Source organism: Pipra filicauda, unplaced genomic scaffold, assembly GCF_003945595.2.
Source record: "Pipra filicauda isolate LSUMZ 115617 unplaced genomic scaffold, ASM394559v2 scaffold110_size2237424_pilon, whole genome shotgun sequence".
In the NCBI taxonomy this organism is placed as follows: domain Eukaryota; kingdom Metazoa; phylum Chordata; class Aves; order Passeriformes; family Pipridae; genus Pipra; species Pipra filicauda.
In genome coordinates, this window is record NW_024103552.1 from 957,091 (window position 1) to 979,350 (window position 22,260).

The 22,260-nt window shown below is 34.5% G+C and overlaps 1 protein-coding gene across 2 annotated transcripts in view; it reads right to left on the reverse strand.

Moving 5' to 3' along the window:
* VPS13B (vacuolar protein sorting 13 homolog B) overlaps positions 1-22,260 on the reverse strand; it is a 427,213-nt gene that overhangs the window by 159,986 nt on the left and 244,967 nt on the right. For both annotated transcript variants that reach the window (XM_027717679.2, XM_027717677.2), the window contains exon 30: positions 19,573-19,684. In XM_027717679.2, the coding sequence (XP_027573480.2) occupies positions 19,573-19,684 (112 nt within the window). The remainder of the gene's footprint in view (positions 1-19,572; positions 19,685-22,260) is intronic.

The following is a 22,260-nucleotide window of genomic DNA, read 5'->3' on the forward strand; positions in this document are numbered from 1 at the left end:
ATTTTCCTAAGTATGCCTCCAAGTTATTAGCTGTATACTTCCTAGAAGGATGAGAGCTAAACCATAGCAAAACTGGCTTCATCTTAAGCGTACATGCCTTGTATAACCTCTGTAGCCTTTTTGATTCTGCAGCTTTTGAAATCCTTGTAGCAAATAAAATCAGGAAAGCAGACTGAGCCAAATTAATGACTTCTGTACCTCTAGCATAAACAGTGTTTTACCAGCTGAAATTTACTGTCGGGGTTATAATTTTAAGTGCTTCCCTCTTCTGAAAACAACTTCACTATCCCACCTGAACTTTTTGGCAGGTGGTGTAGAATGCAACAGTTGGTCAATAATACAGTAAGATCATAAGCAACCAAAGACAATTGTAAGCATGTAACAGGAAACACAGCATTAAGCTTTTATTTTTTAAAATTGATTTAGTCTGGGTCAGGCTTTTTGTATGTTTATTGAAGAAGCAGCTCATGTTGAACCAGTTACTACAAGCTGCTGAATAGGCATAATTCTGAGACCCATTGTAAAGAAGCTAAATCTATCCACTTACAGCTCATCTGAGACCTATAAAAAGCTAGACAAGTCAGGAAAGTGGCATTTAAAGACTACACATTATGTAACAATTAAGAAATATTCACCAACTTTACACACAGCAGCTAATTTTTGTTAGCGCTTATTGGATCTCTGTGTGTACTGATTTCTGCTTCTAGTACAAAGAAGACAAACCTGTCTATCCAAATTTCAATTATTAAAGGTTTTGTCTGGTGGTAAAAGATCCCTCCTATTCTAATTCAAAAAGGAAACAGTAAGCTTGGATCTATTTTATAGAGGTAAATGGTGTGGCCTGTATGCAAGAGGACCCCTTCCTCTTCTGCCTAGGCTAGTAGAGTCCCAGCCTAAATGTAGTCCCTCATCTAAGCATGAGATGTAATTGGATAATGTAGAAATCACAGTAATATTTATCACTGACCTAATTCACATTAACTGCCTTTTCCCAATTCAATTCAATAAAGTTTCTTCCTTGACAAGGTCATCAAACAAGGAAAACTGAAGCAAGTGTTTATGGATGCAATGGACTCCATCTGGAATGAGATGCTACAGATGTTAAGAAGGGCACAGAACAAAAATTTAGTAAACCTAGACAAACTATTACAACTACACTGGTCTTTGAAAATGCTAAGCTTCTATAAGTAAAATCTCAGACAGGAATCAGTTTTTCAAAGAAAGACAACTCCTCTTTTTTTTTTTTTAATTATAGTAAATAAATGCCTTTTTGTCACACACAAAGAAGTTAACACTTGAGCTACTGGGAGAGAAACAGAACTTCCCCTACATCACACAATATATATAGACATGATCTTAGAACCAGAATAAAAAAATCCTGTAGCTTGACTTTTCATGATGGAAATCTTGGATGTGCCTAAATTTGGAGATATTAAACCTACGTTTTTGTGAGGAAGATGGAAAGAAGAATGAGAAGTTAAGCAGAAAACAAGGGGAGAAGAATTACGGGACCAGGGCACTGAATCTGAAATTAAAGAAAAGCAGCAGCTAAGAAAATTTTAATGTTGTAAGAAGAGAGGAGGAAATATCCTTAGGCAATAAGGGAAGGTCCTGACAAATTTCTAATATTTTGTACATGATCCTGGGTACACATTCTGCCATACCGAGTGACATACGTATCTTCCAAGACAAGGGTAACCTCAGGTTTCTAACTGTGCCATCTGTCCGTAAGGAGACTCATTTGTGGTTTAACAAACCATGTTTTATGACTGCTAGAATGTTGGAAACCACTTATTTTAGTCTGGGTCACTAGAGCAGGCTTTTAAATGCCATCAGCAGTAAACTCCAAATCTCACAGTTTCTGCCTCTTTTCCACAGGAACTATGCCACATATGACTGGCTTTGTTGGCAGCTGCTCCTTCTCCCTTCTCCAGCTCAGCCTCAGAGTAACTCAGCTACTGTCCCATCTCCACATTTGCTGGCTCATACTCTGGATTGGATACCAACAAAATTTTATTAAATGCAAATATAAACTGAGTACAGTAAATACTTTCTTTAATGCTTTGCTGATTAGCAAGTGACACTACTGATTACAGGAATATGTTTAACAATGAGAACTGCCTGCCATCTGATTGCGTTGCCTTCTGCACCGCCGGACACATCAGCATTATCGACAGAAGACAAAACATGGCAGATGTCCTGTAAGTCAGAGTGGTTAAGGTACCTGGGTTCATATTCATACTTGGAAGAGTCTTGAAAAAAGAAAACATCAGTGCTAGCTCCATGGGCAAAATAAAAATGACTGACCACTTCTAAACACTTACATAGTGGACAAATACATCACTCCAGGAATGCAAAGGAAGAATTCATTAATTGCATTCTAACTGAATGTGTTTTGTAGTCAATAACAGTCAGAAGTTCTAACTCTATAATGACTTGTAGTGTTTATACTTTTTGTGCATAGACATAAATCAACTTAGAGGTAGATTACTTGTGCAATTAGTATTTTGGAAAAAAAGACCAGTCACTGAAACATATGCAAAATTTTCTTTTGATTGCACTAGTCTGCTTCAAACTATTGATACAGGGATGTAAAAGTACAAGTGCAATGGGTAACTTTCCTTTTTTTTTAATTAATGTTATAAATGTCTGACTTTTATCTCTTGGGCACCTGTTCCTTTTTTGCACTGTATACCTACAGAGACAAGTATCACTGTCAAGACAGAAACCGGTATAAGTGTTCAAAAAGCTAAAGAAGAGGATAAGACATCAATTAGCTAGAAAGACTTTTAGGTAACACAAGGATAAGCATATTGGAACATGGTACTTTTAAGTCATTAAAAAAAATATGATTCAACTATGGATTAGTGTGCCCTAAGACATGATTCAATACATGAATGCCAAAGTGCCTGATGGAAAAAAAAATTTGGATGTATAGAACAAATCATCTACATTCATTATTATCTACAACAGATTATCAAATAAAAGAGCATTAAGGTTTTAGTTGAGTGCTGTTATATGTTGTTGAGTATGTCAGAATTTGGAATAAGGACATATTAGATACATGTTTAGAAAATTCAGCCTTGAAAAGGTGTTTGATCTACTGCTATTTGAAGACACTCCGAGCTTCTAGATACTTCAAACACAGTACAGAATCTACTACTACAAAGACTGTGGTTCCTGACAAACAGAGAATGACATTAAGAGAAGGTATTCAAGATCTCCAGCAAAGCCATCACAGTACTCTACCTACAACTCTTTCTTTTAAATAGCTCCAAGCTAGGTATTAAATAGTCACATTTGAGACATGTAGATGGGATAGTAAGAAACACAGACTTATTTCCTCTCTGCTTCTAGACTTTTCCAGTTATGCACAATAAGTCTTCCACAGAAAATAACAACAGTAATAATCAAACTGTTTCCAAAATATCTTACTAGAACATACTATTTTCTTTTTACAATTACCTTTCAGCACAGCGTTTTCTCACCAAGTTGAAGCAGACAAGTCTACCCTTATGATTACTTTGTAAGTTTTTTGTTAAAAACATTCAATAGAGAAAAAACCCCTCAGTTCTTAAGCAAATTGCTCAGAGATTAAAAACTGTAAAATTACAATCACTTTTCTTTTTGCTAACTACTGTGTGTCCTGTACTTGACCAGTTTCATCAACTGCAACTACTGAGTCATAAGGTATTTACATTAATCCAAAACTATTTCAAAAAGTACTGATAGCCATTGAGCTATCATAATGCAAGAGAAAAGAGATTTGGTCATGAACACAGAAGAAATCTGGTGAATGAAACTGAATGGTTTGTGTCTTTTTTGCACATGGGGTTGATACCCTCTCAAAAGAAACAGAAACCACTGTCTCGGTTAGAACTTGAGGCGACAAGTGTAACTGGATGCACGGACATGTAGAGGAATGGAATCTGCCAGGTTGTGCACAAGAAGGTTTGGGTCTAGGGAGACCCTGCCGTGGGCCTGTAGGACATGCATCCCTCTTTGCAAGGCTAGAACATGCCAAAGGAAAATAGGAGAGGCAGATTTCATTCCTATTCTCTATAAACTTGCTTATTGTGTATCTCTAAGCAACAAAAGTAACCTCTTCAACAGTTTACTAATTTATATTGAGGGGATAAAGCCAAAATGATGTTGTGAATATAATGAATTGCATAGAAAACATCTTGAGATCATCTGATATACAGCAAAGATATAAAATATGCATAAAAATTAATAACTGCAATTTTTAATCAATATCTTATTTATATATTCTATTATGTAACTACTTACATATTTTTATTTTGAAACCCAGTAGGTACATATTCAGAGGAAAAAATAACAATGCCTACTTCATGCCCATTAATTACAGTGGTGGTGCCAGGTGGGTGCTACTACAATTCCATTTGCTATCCATTTAGAAGGTCAGATTTTAGTGAACTGGGCCACACCAAGGTCAGGATTGGCACCAGTGCATTGATCATATAAAAGCTATTAACCACATGAAAGGAATTACAGTAGATCACACATCAAACATTTTGGTCCTGTGCTTCCTTCCTCTAGTCCTACAGGCAGGAAATGCTCTACATATCCTGTGAGGTGACCAGACATTTAAAACTAGTCCCTTATAACAAAGGGTCTGGTACAGTAATTGCCTGCAAAGAAGCTGAAGAATTTCTCCAGTGCAATTGTCTTCTAGAGCTGTATCTGGAACACAGTATGAATGACCCAATAATAAAAAGGTATGGAATGGTAAACTATGAAGTAATTTTTGATCTCTCCCAAAAAAAGTGTAAAATGAAACAAAGCTGAAGTTTGCAGCTGTGCATTTAGATGTCATCTGTTTAATTACTTCTGTAATTTTATTGTTTAAATTCCTCAGCAAAAATAACAGCATGAACAAGTCTGAACTTTTAAAAATTGGTTTTTCATTTTTATATTGTTTAATGTTTAGACAGTTTGAGGAATCTCATTATACTTTTGAAGCATTTACCCAAATTCAGGGAGCACTGTATAAATATACATTTGACAGACTGTATAAATGATAAGTATGCACAATTCCAAAGGAAGGTCTGCATGATATTTTTGGATGCCAAATGTTTCTAGAGAAAAACCACGTGGAACAGAGTTTTTCTAAATAGTGGAAGTCTGGGGAGGGGGCTAGCAAAAAAGCCAAAATACAGTATAACCCAAAGACTTTTATGCTTTTGTTTCATGATAAAATCAATTTTATCTCAAAATTTAATGATGTTTGGCAGTAAAAGGATCTTTTGTTTCAATTTTTTAAATATTTAATGTCTACTTGCTTTACCACGTGTCTAAGGTAAATAATCTTGTGATTTTCCCATTGTTTTCAGCCTGTATTTTACCTTGCTTTAATCAATTAGTCTAGTTAAGTGGTACAATACCTCAGTTTTTTCAGATGTTCTAAAAATTCACCTGGAAATACTGAGGTTGAGTTTCACTGAACACAGCCATCAGATTTGATGCATGGAATTTCTTTAAATGGTGTGGTACAACCTAGTATAATGGTACAAGCTGGAAGGCACACTGTCCACAGTGCATTTGATAAGCTGACACAGGACAGGATTTCTTTTCACTGTTGTGTCAGTATATCAAACTCATGGGTGGTCATCAATCAAATTCCACACGAAATAGAAAAAAACGTTATAAATAAAAAAATACCACCTTTTCCTTTACATTAAACAATGTGTACTGATGCATAGTTTCAGCACGTGTCTATTGTAATAGATGACGTTTATAGCATGGATAATACAAGAAACTACTCTAAAACATGAATATTTAACTTTCCAAGTCAATTCACATTTATCTCTGGCACTGATTGATTCGTTTCTCAAGATGCCACTTTTATTTTCTTTTCATTTTTGCAGAATCGTTGTAATCATAATGGCAAGCTGGAACTATTTTTGAAACAGTGTATATGATATTGTAAAAAATGTCGATAACAGAGTATTAAAAATAACCTCCCTTTAATTCTTCTTTTCTGAAGTCCTGGCATATTGTCTATGTCTCTACTTTGTCTATTTCAATATCCCTTGAAAACTCTCCTGGTATAAAACTCATTCCATATTCATTATGAAATGTATTACCTGTCGTGTTAAGCCCAATATTTTTTCTTCCTAAAACTCCCATTAAACTATTTTTAATGGCACTTCCAAAGTCAATCTATGCCTAGCAAGATATATTGAAGGGGAGTTTTACTTCTAAATACACATTTGAAGAAGGGGAAAAAGAGAAAGAAAAAAATGCAAATCTACTCAAAATACCCTGTGTATTCACAACATTGACCATGAAGACTACAGATTCCAATGTTGGGTAGTTCAGTGACTCCATCAAGCACCCAAAACATTTAAATAGTGGTGGTTATAAAGAAAATTCAAGAGTTTTATTTTCTGCCAGAAAAAAAATAAAAATGCGAGGACACTACACAGATACAAACACACAAACAAATACACTGCCCATTTGGGAAACAGCAAATTCTATCATCTGTAATTAGTTTGAGTCCAGTTTAGTTAATATAATTTGTTACACTCTTATGAGCTGCAATGCGTGAAGAAAACAATATGTAGATTTTATGAACTATTTTTAGAAAGCAACTTTAAAAACACTTGTAATGTTTTTAAACACTTGTAGTGTATATCAAGGGGTTTTTTTGGACTATGTCAAAAACGTAGAAAAATCAACCACTGCGAGCTGTCTGAATAAAGTGGATCAAAAAAGATATGCCAGAGAATTGCATTCCTCCATATTTTTCTTGAATACATATATGCACACATAGATACACTTTCAACCTTAAACTGGGAAACAGAAAAATTTCAGATTTGCTTTGAAGTTGGACTTGCTAATCTGCAAGTTTCTTCCAGTTCCCTGAAAAACTGTCACATACAAAGAGTAAATAATACTATTCAACAGTTAAATAATTTTGGTTATCAGGAAAAGTTCAAACCTGTTCTACTCCTATCCTGCTAGTACAGGGTATATTTATTTATAGATACTCTTATGTTCTATTTGTATCACGTCCACACCTGTTTATTTTTTATTGCTGGGGAACATGTAGTATCATGCCAGAAAACTGGAGTATTTGTGATTTATGCCAATCATTTACATTGAACTCAGCAGAGATGCCCGATACCATCTCTGTATTTTATTACTCTCAACGTGCACTTGTGTTAGCCATTAACATACCAGTGTTAGCCACTGCCTCCTTGCAGGCAAAACCCAAAACTCTAGCAAAAAAAAAAAAGCATCAGTGGGCATGGAAAATATTTTGAGAGACTGAAAAATGGTACATTTATTTTTGTGTCCTAAAATTAATAAAGCCTATAAGATTGCAAACCAATCTTTAAAAAAAGAAAGTGATGGATTTTTTGTTCTTAAGGACAAAAAAAGAGAATAGCTTCTGAAATGCAACAAAACCACCGTCCATAACTTTTTAGTCTGGTTTTCGTTTTGTTGTTGTTGGGGTTTTTTTAATATTTTTTTTTATTTTATTGCAGCATAATCAGGTTTAATAGCACAGTAATGGCTTAAACATAGGAATCATTAAGCATGACTTTTGACCATACTTAAGGTGGATGAGCTAAGTGAAGCTATATTGGAAAAATCAGTAAGGGCTAGGAACCATGCTCACTTGAACAGCAATTTGAATTGTTCAGGATAACAGTAACATGGATTTAATTTTGCCATGGGAGCTTGGAAGGGTGTCCCATAGAGAAATATGCTCAAATAACATGTAACCATTCTGTATATTTCTGATAATCTCTTTTGTTAAATAACTGAAAACCAAAGCAGGAGTACTTACAAGCATTAAATGAAAGACATTGGCAAACATTTTTGCAAAAGAAAGAAATCTTCTATCCAAAAAGTAGTTTAAGAGCTGTGGTATGAACTTGTCATAGATAAAACCCTGTGAGGGACATCAGAGAGCCCACAAATATTTATGGAATGAACCGCAATCTGTATACAGAAGTTAACAAATGTCTCATTACAAATGGGATATGGTTTTCCAGAAGCACACAACTTACATTATACTTACCTTGAGATCCTGTTATAACTAAAAAATACCACAAATAAAAGAAGTCTTCTTTATATATTACTGGAAAATACTTTTCAACAGAAAATATTTGTTGAAACCAGATCTGACGGAAATTATATTTACTGACAAACGGTTAAGAAGAAAACTGTATAGAATACTAAGTTTTAAAAGCTCTCTTGAATTATTTTAGAATAAATTATTAATTGTAGTCAAGACTTTTAGATGCTAATTTTCATTATTTAAGACAGAAAAGCAACCTTGATATATGAATTCAATTGTATATTTTAAGAATCAGCAAAGGAAAGCCTGGGAAGAAACTGTAAGAAGTCTGTGTAAAGCAAATGAACATTACTTCAGTAATTCATACAGAGGGACCACTCTAACTCTTAACATGGTATTAATTTCTAGGGACCAACTAAATATTTTCTCCCATGTTAACAGAAACCCAAGTACCTCCCCTCATTCCCCCCAGCTCCCTGTATTTTACAATAACAGGCAAAATATAAAGCTACTTGATTAGGGAAAAAGATTAAAGGGAGGTAACTTGAAGAAAAGAAATGTAAAAGCTTCAATAATATTGCTTTATAACATAAAACATAAACCACAACTCATATAAAAAATAACTCTAGCTTTCAGATTACCTTTTATTTCCCAGTTTTACAGCTTATCTGAAAAATTTTTCATTACATTTAGGTTGCTGAGTATGTAAACTGTGAAAAGTATCCTGGGATTTTTAAGTGGTATTTAATGTGTTTTTTCTTTGTCTCTGTGCCCTTTCTTGTTCAACTTTTAAAGCCGTTACAGTCTATTTAATAATGTTAATGCTGAATCTGAGAATTTTATTAAAATTCTTAGTACACAGTGTCAGATTCTGTGCTGTGTTTCAAAAGCCTTGAACATGATGGCAGCTTAAGCTGATCCAATCCCATGCTGATACAGTGCACCTTTTTGCCAAGGCTAATCCTCGTATATCTATAGAATAAATAGGCTCAGGGCAATAACCTAACTGAAAACAATTGCCTGATGACCCCAACATTTTTTTAATTCTTTCAGCTCCCTCAGCCAGTTCACAATACACAAGTACAAACTGCAACACTGTGGAGAAGAGAAGTAGGTCTTAAAACAGTTGAGATTTACAACCTCAGTGGGCACAAAATTCTTTGCCTAAAGACCGTAGGTAAAGTAATGTTAAAAAATCAGCATCACATTCACCCCACTCTGGGCTGCTCCAAAGAAGCTCAGGGACACGCTTTACTCCTTTATCCCCTTTGGATAAAGGGGCTAATCTGCACATCACTTGCTTCAGTGGGAGAGTGAGAGACTTCTCTACTCAAAGAACTCTTCAAACATCTGACATGTTTTCTCTCAGCTGTGGTAAAATAAGAACTGTTTTGAGGAAGAATTAACAGTTTGAAAAATATTTTCAAATGGAAGGAAGGGCTGCTATCGGAGTTAAGAGAAGCAAATAGTTACACAACTTGATCTCAGTGAAGGAGGTATGTTTCAGTGCTGCTTGAAGGGAAAGAGATATGAGATTTCTGAGGGGTTCATTCAAAATGTGCAAAATATTATGAAAAAAAAAGGAAAATAAATTAGTCTTCCAAGGGAAAAGATGAGAACAACTGCAATAACCTTAGGTCTCAATAAAAAAATCCCCTATGTATAACAAATATGTAGAATCTAAAGACTAGGAAATATAAAAGCAAGTAGTTAAAGATACGGAGTATTTGAGTATATAAAGTGATAACAGAATATAATGAAAAGTTTAAAAGGATTAAAACTAACCAAAAATCCCAAACAATTTGTTTGATTTTATTTTGATTGGCTTCATCACAGCAGAATTGCAGTTTTTTGGAAAAAAGGAAGTGGACCAAAACTATGTTAAACAGCATCTAAAACCAGTACAAATATAGGAAATCCTAATCTCTTCTCCACTGAGTCACCATAAACATATTACAGCTTTCAAAACTGAGGTTATATGAACTTCATGCATCAAGTTCTGCATACGCCATGCAGTAAATACTAATTTAACTATGTTAAAACAGCTACTGAGACAGCAAGAAGTATCAGGAGAACAAGAAAACTCTGAGTTCAGGCTGCTGTTTCTCTCTAACTTAGCCTTGACTTTGCAGAATATATCATAGTTAAGATCACCCACAGCTGAGAAATGCTTTTATAGAACAAAGTATAGCGCACAAGCACAACAGAGACAGTAATGGCCTCGTGAAAGTTTTACTTTACAACTGGTATTTACTTCTGACCTTAAGCTGTTTAATGATGGCATCGTAATTAAACAAAGAAATGGAGTACATGCTAGAATAAATTATATAAAATATGGTACTGAATACTTCATAGACTCCATTTTGAAAAGATGCATCTCTCGTGCCTGGCTCCCAAGTTCACAGCTAAACTGTCCCACCCGAGAATTTCACAGTCTGAACACACAGAGCAGTTTAAAGGGATTCTGGAAATCTAGTCCTAATTTACTTCTAAATCACACACAGGTGTTAGAATGAATGACACCCGAGTAATGAAACAATCTTAACCCCACTGTAAATTCAAATGCTTTATGCTTCATCTAGGAAAATGACATGTGATTGCCTAAGCACTAGTTATGACTGGCTTGCACACACAGAGCATATTTGCCCATTGAACTGGTACATGAGGGCAGGAGAGATCATTAGTAAAGAACAGAGAGATCATTAGTAAAGAACAGATACATCCACAAGGTGCCCACGCTCAGACTGGTTCTCCTCACCATGCCTCGACATTGGAGCCCCTCCCAAATGTGAGCAAGTTGCCATAATCTTCCGGGTAATACTTGAATGGTTTTGAAAGATCTATGAAGTCGCTCTTTGAAATCTCTGTCTGCCTCTACAGCAGGGCTTTTGTGCACACATAAACACATCTCTGTGAGTCTCCATAAACTAAGTTCATTCCTCCTTCCCACCCCTCCTCATGAAGGACTGGGATGTTGCTGGCTGAAGAACACAGTTGTGCAAATACCTCAGCCAAGTCAGAAGCAGTGTGCCCAACTGAAAGGAAGAACTTTGCAGATAGAATGTATAACAAGTCCTCAAAACAAAGTTGATAGTAACAATAAATCATTGACAAGGGATACTATTTTTAAAATATTTTTTAATATATGCACTGTTTAAGAATTACAAGACTTTAAAAGATATCTTTATCAATTTTACAGGTTTCACCGTTGCTCTGTTTGAATTAATTGGTTATTCCTTTGAATTCATTTTTTATTGGTATTTACTTGACTTTTTTTCCCCTGACATATTTAATAAGGTTTCCAATAAGGAAACTGCCCTGATTAACAAGTGGATGCTTAAATGACACGATAATGCCATTGCTCTTCAATAGGAATGTTTCTATAAAGTATTCACTTTGCTTTCTGTGAGAAACTGCATGAAGAAATTAAAAATTGTTGCAAGAATCAGATTCTCTGCTACTAAGTGAAAGAAAAAATATAAAGTAGGTATGTGTATTGAGAACATGATTAAATCAATGAATTGAAGAGAAAAATAAAGTTGTAAAAATGCTTTTCTTATGAAATTTATTTTATTTTTACTATTACATTATAAGGAAATATATTTCAAATATATGTATTTAGGTAAATTAGATATGTTGAAGATTCCTGTAGAACTCATAAAGAAGTTTCAAGTAAAAATAAGATTGATAGTTAAAGCTGAACATTTTTAAAGTTGAATTCCAAATATAAATTTAGCTTTGAATAGCTTTTGGTATTAGATAATTAACAAGCTACATTTCTGAAACTAAATGGGCAGTTCCAGCTGTTATTTTACAATTAGTTTCCACTGAGGGTTTTAAATTAATAACTGCTGCAATAGCCTCAAACACGCCAATGTTAATTAGGAGTGGTGTTTCCATGTAATGCTATCCATATACATGAATATTTTACTGGGCGAAAGGTCTAAGCAGATTTGTTTTTTGCCTCTTTACTAAAGATAGAAGAAGTAAGAAATGTAAACCAGGAAAAGACTTTACCTCCAAGCCCTATTCCAGAGAGTGGTACAGGATTCTTATGAAAGATAAAGACAACATTCCTAAGGTCCTTATGCTAAAAAAGCATGTGTTCAAGTACAATAGCAAAGAACAACATTTAGAACTTGCTTTTGGTATGAATATTTTGATTTACACCACAGCTCAACAATTAATAAATCTAAATTATTAAATGAAAGATTGCATGTTGAAATTATATGTAGAGAAAATCCTGTTTAAAAAAAAAAAAAGAAGCTACATCTTGAGGAATAAAACGATCCTGGTCTCAAATCTGAAAAAATTAGTAAATAAATTATAGGAACAAGTTTAAAATCTTCATTGTTACAATTTTTTTTTCCTTAACACAGGAAGAAGAAAACTGAAAATGGTGCTAGTGCAACTCTGTTTCACAACCTGTATGCAATAAAAGAAATACTTTTCCTTGAAACACAAAGAATTTCTTTTCTTATAAGTTATTTTCTTACATAACATTCCCTCTGCAGTTTTAACCATTTAGAAAGTTTAGAAAAACTGCAACAGAGATTTTATGATATACTCCTTTTCCCTATGGTACATATGGACATTTTAATAAGCAGTTCACATTTCCATCAAAAACTATGTGCACATACATATTTTTTCACTGATTATCTTTGTTGCTTTTATTCAAAGAAAAAGAAAGAAACTCAGGTCAGCTAATTAGCATTAGCTAATTCCTTGTCTGCCTACCAAATAAGCTCCAAAGAAGTGTTAAAAAGTAAAGAAGCAAAATAGAAAATAAGATTTAATAGAATCTTTGTAAAATAATAAACTCTTAAAAGATAATTACTTATATTAGGTCCATATTCTGGAAAACATTTAGTTACTCTAATGCTACAGTTCTATGCAAAAAAGAATAGTTTTTAAATTGTCAATTGGTTTGAAAAAGAAAACATCAAAATTAACATTTTTGCTCATACTAATTATAAAAAATTCAGGCTTTTTGTAACAATAATTTCAATGTATAGTTTTTGAATATAAATTTGTCCCACAGCGATTTAATACTGAATAAAAAAAATATTCCTGAAGAGAAGATGCTTATAGATGTGGGTGCTGTTGAAAAGTTTTGAAAAGCATTTGATTTTCCAAACCACATTTGAAAGAAAAAACAGATTTCCACACAGACTGCTGGCTATGTATGTGCTTCTTTCATAAATTCCTTGCATCATTTTTTCCTTCCCCTCACTCCAGCACTATCAGGACAGACACACAAGGAGTAATAAACAATTACTCCTTATTTCACTGAAGGATTTTTGTTAACTAATTATGGGCCTTACATGATTATCACAACCATGTTTCAGACAGAGGTCCTTGAAATAAAGATGAATAGAAGATATTCTATATGGAAAACAACTTTGTTTTGCTATTTATAAATGTTTGAGAGATGAACAGTGAAAACTAGTAAACTACAAAAATGAAAAGCATAGATTAGATACATTGAAAAAAACAGTTAGATACAATGAAAAAAAGACTTGCATTGATAAAAAGTTTCATGAAAAAAAAAGAAAATTTACAGCTATCTTTTCATGAGTAAACTCTACGTGTAATTTTTTTTTGGGGAAGGGGCATGTTTAAAGAATTTCCATTTACATTCACAAATTGGAAACAGTCTAAGGACAGCTTTATGCTTTGATCTATGAAAGATCTACACATGAAAATGACCATGGAACACTTGGAGCTGGACTATTAAGCTTTGATATATGACATGAATGAAATCCTTGGATCTCAAAAATGATGAATCCAGAGCATGGACAACAATTAGATTCTTTATCGGCCAAGCTGAGGAAAGCTTGGGATTCTGTTTACCTAAACTCCCAGAACCTGACAGTTTAGCAATATTATTCCAGATCTTATTAGTAAGACCTTTACAGAACAGCCTCTAGACAGCCTGTATTCTCTGAGTGCTTTGTCAGCCATTTCATTTTTGCATTAAAAGTACTGTATCTGAACATTGCTTTACTCTATCTGTTCATGGATACTCCCTAAAATTCTATTAATTAACGTTTTATGACGAGTTTGCTAAAAACAATCATGTTGAGGCTGATCAGCAATTACCTATATAATCGATCAGAACATTTGCACAGTATTTGGTATAACAGGGCCCTTATCCCAATATAAAACTAAACATCATCTCAATTTCAGCTCTGTGCTGCTTTATATTTAAGCACATCCGTGTATCTACTTGCTGTTATTTTTTCAGTCAGAGAAACAGAATTTCTGTGTCTTGTGATGAAGTTTCCTCAGCCATTTTCCTAATGATAGTATCTAGTTCTGCTGGTAGCTTAGCACAACTAGTGCTACTCATTGTTCCCACCCCTGACATACACACTTTTTTAAAATTCATTACTTTTTATGTCATGTTTCCATCAACTAGAAGTGTTCAAAGATTCCACCTATGCTCAGCTTAAGCACTCTTTGTATATAGAGGAAAATACTGTTGTCATCTGAAAAGGTGACAAAATTTTCTCATAGAATGTGAAATAATTGTGCAGAAAACTGATCAAGATGACTGCACATACAGCTGATTAATCACTTCTTTAAGCATTATAATTTATTCATGTTGATATTCTACATTAGTCACTTTAGTTAAAATAAAAAGAACTTAGGAAATGGCAAAAGGAAAACATATGAAGACATACAAAGAAGGAAATGTGGCTTTTTGAATTGTCCTGGAAGATACTACTCTGCTGCAGCCACCGCCATCTCCCACCAAGAAGGGCACCATTCTGGTGCCCTCAGAACTGCTTTATATTCATAAGTAATTATTAAAAATCTAATAATCTCCTAGGTTTGTTGTCTGGAGAAAGACTTGTGCAACTTGATCTAAATTGTTTGAGTAGGAGGCTGGACAACGTGAACTAAAGAAGTCCCTTCCAATTTAAATTATTCCATGATTCTATGCTTTCCTTGGACTTTTTTAACAGGTTCAGCCACATATCTGCTTTTAGCACTCTCCACATAATACCAATATTTAAGTTTTTAGAGAAGTGCTCACTGCTAATGAGAAATCTTAACTGATGCCCTCCAAAGCAAACAAAGTATTGCTACAAACACCACAACTGCTAAAAGTCTCTGTGTAGTTAAGCTCTTAATTCCTTTATACTAACACTGTAGCAGAAGCATTTCTTTCATGTAGGGTACCAAAGAATCCATAGATGAAAGACCTTTATAAAGATCTTGAGGAAAGAAATTTCAGATGGAATTTTTATACTAGACACCAGAGAGCCAAACAAGAACAAATCCAGGTCTGAAAAATGTAACTTTTTGCATTCAGAAAGATGGTTGTTTTTTCCTGTAGTCACAGCATTTATAAATTTCTCTCTGATGTAATTTCTCTGGTATCGCACAACTGCCTGACTTTCCCTTCATCAGGGCATTAATATGATTTCCCTATCTCAAGATTCTTATTCCTCAAAACTGCCAGACCTCAGTTTTGACAAATCTATTTGACCATTCATTTGGCCACTTCAAAAGTTCTAAAACATACAGCACGATCACACAAGTAAGAAATGACCTGTGGAGTCATGTACAAGCAGCAACCTCCCCAACTCCCAGTCCCAAATTTAATATGATCATGTAGTTAAAGCTCACAAAAATGTAGTTCTCTCCTTCACTGCTTAGCAGAAACTTCATTTAATCTGACTGACTCCTCCACACTTTAAATTAACTGCTCTTCCCACTCTTTAGCCAGGTTAGGCAGCTGCTTGACTTGCATCCTTATTCGAAACCTCCTTTATTCTGCTCCCTGGCCGCATACCAAGGCCTTCTGGTATCTACAAGAGTACCAATCAACGGAACTGGCAGTTTCTTGATGGGAACATACAGTTCTGGTCATATTTGTGGAAGACAAACACACCTTACCTGGAGCTGGGGTTTGAGAATGAGAAAATCATGAGAAATCATTAAAACAAGCAAAACAGCTTCTAGGATTTAGCAGATGAAAAAAAAACCTGAAAAGGGGATATTGTCTCCTACTGTGACCAGCTAAAACTGTGTCAGTATACTTCTTTCAGAAGCCCTAAATTTACTGTTATGGTGCATGCATCTTTGTTTACTATGTGTATTAACAGACAAAACTATATTGGTCCATTTTCTACTGGAAGAAATACTTTTAGACTCATTTTTACATGGCATAGGAAAACTGAAGTTACTATGTCAATGCATTTCTTTCCAAATTCCAATAATCACCTGAAAAAATATTTGTTCCCAAACTTTTGAGGCACGTTATTTTTCCAACATTCCATTTTCAGTTTAGTTCTCTCTCCAACTTAGCACGTAAGCTATTTTTCCTAAGACATAGATGGAGTCAATTCAGCTTACAGGCCAGAAGTAATCTGGTTTATTTAGTATGACCTGCAGCCATACCAAACTTACCTTTCATGCTCTGGCATTCTGTTAATGATATACTAGCACATTCAGTTTTTATATAAATTTAAATTTATGGGATAAATTCAAAAGATATTTGGAAATGCTATTCAGCCTCCAGCCATGAAAATGTTTCTCAGCCTTTTCTAAAAAAGCAGTTTCTAAATGAGAAGCAAAAATTCTTTTCATGAAGCACTACAAAAGTGATATTAATTGCACGTGGTTGTAGTTCAGGCCTAAACAGAAGACTGTTTAAACCAAAGTGACACCGCAAATTAAGTTTGTATCCCCACTCCAGAAACACTGTAAAGACAGTGGTTCAGACAACAATCTATTTTCTTTTATTCTATTAAAAGCAGCAGCAGCAAATTAGAGAATAGCGGTTGGAAAAAGACAGAAGATGACATGTTGGGATTATTAGAACACTGTAGCAGCTAATTCTTCAGTAATCAACAGGCTGCTGTAATTTAATTTTTTTTTGAGTCTCTTAAACTGGATACCATACTCCTTGTATCTCTGTTAATATTTACTAAGAAATCCTTCACCTAAGTACATGAACTACACATTGTGAGGGTTTGCTTGTTTTACTGATTGATTTTTAAGCATTCTGTATTAGCTCCAGGTTTTGCTATCTAGTACCATCTACCATGGGCGTGCTAAAAGGGAAAACACTTTTTAAGTTAACAAATCTCATATCTGGAGAAGCAAACACTAACATTAGGCCTAACATCATGTGCTAATAATATCCAACTGTTTGGGTTTTTTCCCTTGAATACAGACTGTATGTCCTACCCAACAATACAAAATTCTTTGTATTATTTTATTTTAAAAATCCCAACAAAACAAAACAAACTGAAAACCCCCAAAAGCAAAACAACAACAACTGAAAAATGGTGACATTAACTCCACTCAAAACTCCAGCAGTCTAACAGCAGTGACTGCCATGTAAGAAAATGAACAACTACCTTCTCTACCATGGTCCTGTAAGTACACTTTGTTCTGGATCAAAGAATATGTAATTAGAAAATTCCGATTCCCAAATCGGAAGCTTAATACTTTTATTTAAAAACCAATTATTTTATATTGCTTGAAAGTGTTGAAGTTCACTTAAATGGATCAAAATAGTAACCTTCTTCCCAAAATCAAAGGACCACCCACTACCAACTTCAATATTGTCCCATGAAATGCGGCAAAGTAACTCGACACTCTGTTCCAATATATCTTAAAAACAATAAAGCTAGTATGATTGGATGATTATAGAAAGAAAGACCTAGTCATTTGAAAGATGCTGAGAAATTAGAAGAGTGGTCATTGAAGCAGTTAGAGGAAATTACTAAAAATGTGAGACATTTCTCAGAAAAATACATAGGAAGCATGATGTTGTGAGACTGGTTGCAAAAAAGCCAGTAACACTCAAGACGAGAGAGGTCTTTGACCCAGCACGTATTTCTATTTTACCCATTTGGTGTCTTCATTTCTGAAGGAGAACTGGAGCACATTGTAACTGTATAAAACTATGAAAATCAAATAAAAACTGCACAAATCTAGTCTGGAACATTTATGTATATAAGACACAGAGGGTCATAACGCAAAATGCCACCAGCACCTTTAAGTAATTGGGTGATTTGAAAAGCACCGAATTTCTGCATTTCAGGTAAAGAAACAGATGTGAAGATATTAGACTCAAAAATGTAAGCCAGCACAGCTTCACTGATTTCACTGGTTTGTAATGCGCATACAAGGAACACTACAGTTTCCCTTGGTGACTGAAACGACCTCACAGAAGCTGGAAATTACAGATTCCACTTTATAATCAGGGATTTTCCTGATAAATTTTTGGTTGCTATGAGAAGAGTGGAACCTACATTTGGTTCTCTAACTTCTCAAAGCAGACATCAGACTGTCTCCTCAGACAGAAAGGGCAGAAGCAGGAAGAGCCTGTACAAATATCAGGAAGATCTCTTTCATCTGTGGGCAGGGGACCCTGGACCAGGGTCTGCCACCCAAAGCTGCTGCTAGTGCCAGGCTGCAAAATTTCTTCCATGAAAGCTCCATAATACAATAGATACAATGCTCATTTAAAAACAAAAGGGGAAAAAAATGCTAAACTACTATAACTAAACATACAAGGAAAGCCATTAATTTAAATGTTTCCACATGGAAATATGAAGAAAAAGACATTCTTACAACTTCTAAGTGATCAGAAGTAAAACTGCAGATATTTCATGGTCTCCTAAAAATTCTAGTCTTGACAAAAAGTAAAACTTGCTGTCATTTTCTAGGCAGTAAATGTTTTACTGCTGGGAAAAGATTTTGATGTTTGTAATTTCTATTGAGGAGCGCTATGAAGTAGTTAAAAATATTGCCACATCTGAAAAACAGACCAACGGGAAGTATAAGACACTTGTTCATCTGTATTTCTGTGACTTTTCTCACTTGGTATTATTTGCAACCATACTTTCATGTCTGGCAACAGTGCCAACTCTACTAAGGATCATATATTACTTTTATCATGCTGATTACATATGTTCACCAGTTTTGCTGCCTATATATGATTAGTGTGGTTTGCACATACTTAGTGACACAATCCAGAGCATGACATTTTCACAGAAAATGTGTTTACTGGAAAGAGCTCCTTAGAAGTTTGCATTCCTTTCAGCTTTGATCTACATGACATGAAGAATCCTACAGTTTGAATATATGTTTACCATTTATATTATTAAGATCTATCTCCTTCACACTATATGGCTACTGAACACTTTGGTAGTCACAAAAAATTTCCTTTTCTCTTAGGTGAACTTAGTAGTAGCTGAATAAAAGAAAGTCTCTTAAAATGTTCTCATCTGTGAGCTTAAAATTCATAATGACTCGACATTTAAATTCTGTTATTCATCAACACTTCACAGCAGAATTTGATTTGTCTAAATGGATTTGAAAGCCCACAAGTGAAGAAAATCAGAAAAACCTGGTTTTGAATATCAAAAGGTTGTATGTGAAAAGTATTTTTACAGGCTGCACGTACCCGTTTTATTGATCAATTAACTTCTCCCAGAATGAATTTTTCTGAGACCATATTTGAAAAGTCAAACCCCTCCCCCGACACTTACTGATAAATGTCTTTTCTGAGCACAGCTCTGCTAAGAGGGTTGTCAGCCTGAGGAGCCATAGATACAGATCCAATCTTGAGAACCAAAGTGTCTTCTTTAATTGCCGGATTACCTGTAGTTAGGAGAAGAGAAAAATATGTTTGATTAAAAGTCAAATGCACATAGCAGGAACACTGAAAAATTATTATCTTAAAAAAAATGAACATAAGAATATTTGCTAAGGGTTCAATTTTGTTCAGAAGCACCATTATATCAATAGCCCTGCTGTGATACATTTCATTTCCCCAGAGTTTTATGGCACCATTGAATCCTGGTCTGTGACTTCTCATTTTCTCTGATGCTTTTTTATTATTATTAATTTTTTTCTTCCAAAATTACTTTTTCCACAGACTTCTTTGAAATCTGTTTGTTTCTCAAATAATTATTTGCTGAAATATCAACATGTAAACTACTATAAATCATGTATCCTTTTTATTAAAGGCCTAGATCCTTTAGATGTAAAACATTGCAGGTTATTGCAATATAACCATCCTAGTAGCATTTGTAATGGGCTGCAGCATACATGAAAAGTTCAAACACAAGGACTGAAACAAGAGAATCTGAAATCTGACACATATACAAAGAACAAGATGTAGTACTGGACAGTAAATTTCACATCAGTAACAAAATTATTCCAAGAAGAAAAATCTCTGCTTTCCACTTCATCTCCATCATTTTCAAATTTCATCCACATGTACGGTTTCTTAGTTTTAAAAGCAATGGTGGTATTAGATTGAAAACCAAAATTCTACCCAGAAATAAACTAGCACCACGTTTTCTTGCAGTAAATTAACTCTGTCAGCAGACAGACAAAGCACTTGGATAAGGTTGTGCTCAGAAGACTCCATAGGAACTAGGAAGCTCCTGAGAACATGCAATGCAAGTTCAGAGTTCATCACATGAAGGGAAATGATTCACTGCAACACCTGTGTAATAAGTAGCAAGGGTGGAATGACATCACGCTTGCTCCCACATCCAAGGAAGTTCTGGAAGACTCTCATATATGAGTTTTAAAAACAAAATTATAGTAGCAGAACAGAGTTTAAATATTTTACTTAAGAGTGAAATGCTTGGTGTGGAAAGAACAAGCAAAATCTATAAGCTTAAAAAATGGCCATTCAGACCCATGAATGTCTTGGTGGAAAAGATACCATGTTTTGCAGCTAAATGTGTATGTAGACATATTTGTATTTTTGAACAGATCTAAGAAGTCACAGAATTCAGAGAAATTTCAAGATATTTTGAAACTATTGTAGGGAATACCACAGTAAACCTGTGGCAAAGCAGGAATGCAAATTCTGATGCACAGCTAAATCAGAACACAAGTGATTTACTTAAAAGAACCTCATCTACTTACAAAATAAAGTCAAATCCTTTAGTCCCCCCAAAGCAAAAGAAAACTATTTAAAGATGGTTTAGTTGCCAGAATTAAGGTAGAACGGTTAAGCGGATGAGAACCCCCTTTTTTGACTAAATTTGAATCTGTATTTTCAACTTTAAGACAAAAAAAAAAGAGTAAAGCATTGTGCTAAGTTTTAGAATATCACCACTGTACACTTGTGTGTTGGATTTTTTCTTTCCAACACTCACATAAGAAAAAAGAGTGAAGGTATTAAATACACATTAGATTGTAATTGCAACTTAATTAGGTACAAATGCCTTATTCTGAGAAGTGGTTCTTAATAAAATATATCTAAGAATAAGAATTTTAATTTGTCTCTGACAATTAGAAAAGAAAAATAAACACAGGACTACTCATTACGGTCTCTACTGGGTAAGTATTTCAGGAGTTTCTTTCAAGACAAGGCATGGACCTTTTGTGTACAGTTTCCTGTAGGTCAATAAATTCTTTCTGCAGAAAGAATTACAGGCATTAATACGTTCAGCTGGTTTTTAATGAGTGGTAATGAGTCATGACTTCATGTGATGAATTCACATATCCATTCACTAACCCATGTTTTTCAAAATATGGGAATAATGTAGCAAACATAATGACAGTCATTACAGATATTAATAACTTCGAGGGGAAAAATATCTGCACTACACAATGTAAGTACAATCTAGGAAAGTCTTAGTGACTCAAGTGTAATAACGTTGTTCATTATTTCACTTGGTTTAAGGCACTGATTTCAGTCGTCTTTTTGCTGAGCTGAAGACATTATGCCCTTTTAATCCTTTCTTTTAAGGCTTTTCTCCAGCACTTAATCAATTAACATTTGTGATGCTTTTCAGCAACCTCTTTGCTTCTATCAATACCCAGTTTTATAACAGAAAGCAAATTGGACATTATATTTCATCATCTGCCATATGCAGAAGTATAGCTCTCACCCTTATTTCTTTTCACTAAGTTCACTGTGACCCTCAAGCTGTTTTCAGCCACTGTTTTCAGGATAGTCTCTCCAGCCCTGAAGACACAGTCTGCATAAACTGTTTCCCTGATATATAACTTCAGCTTCGGAAGATTTAGTATATTTTCTACAAGCAGTGATGTAAGGACAGTGACCCAGATGCATGGCTTCGGGAAATTCTTTGCAACATTTGCTGATGCTAGTTACTTTCAGAAATACCAGTTTCACTTATTATTCCCAATTGACAAGTTTTTGTGGGTTTTTTTTAGCCTTCTGGTTAGCCATTTTTAATTCATTTAAC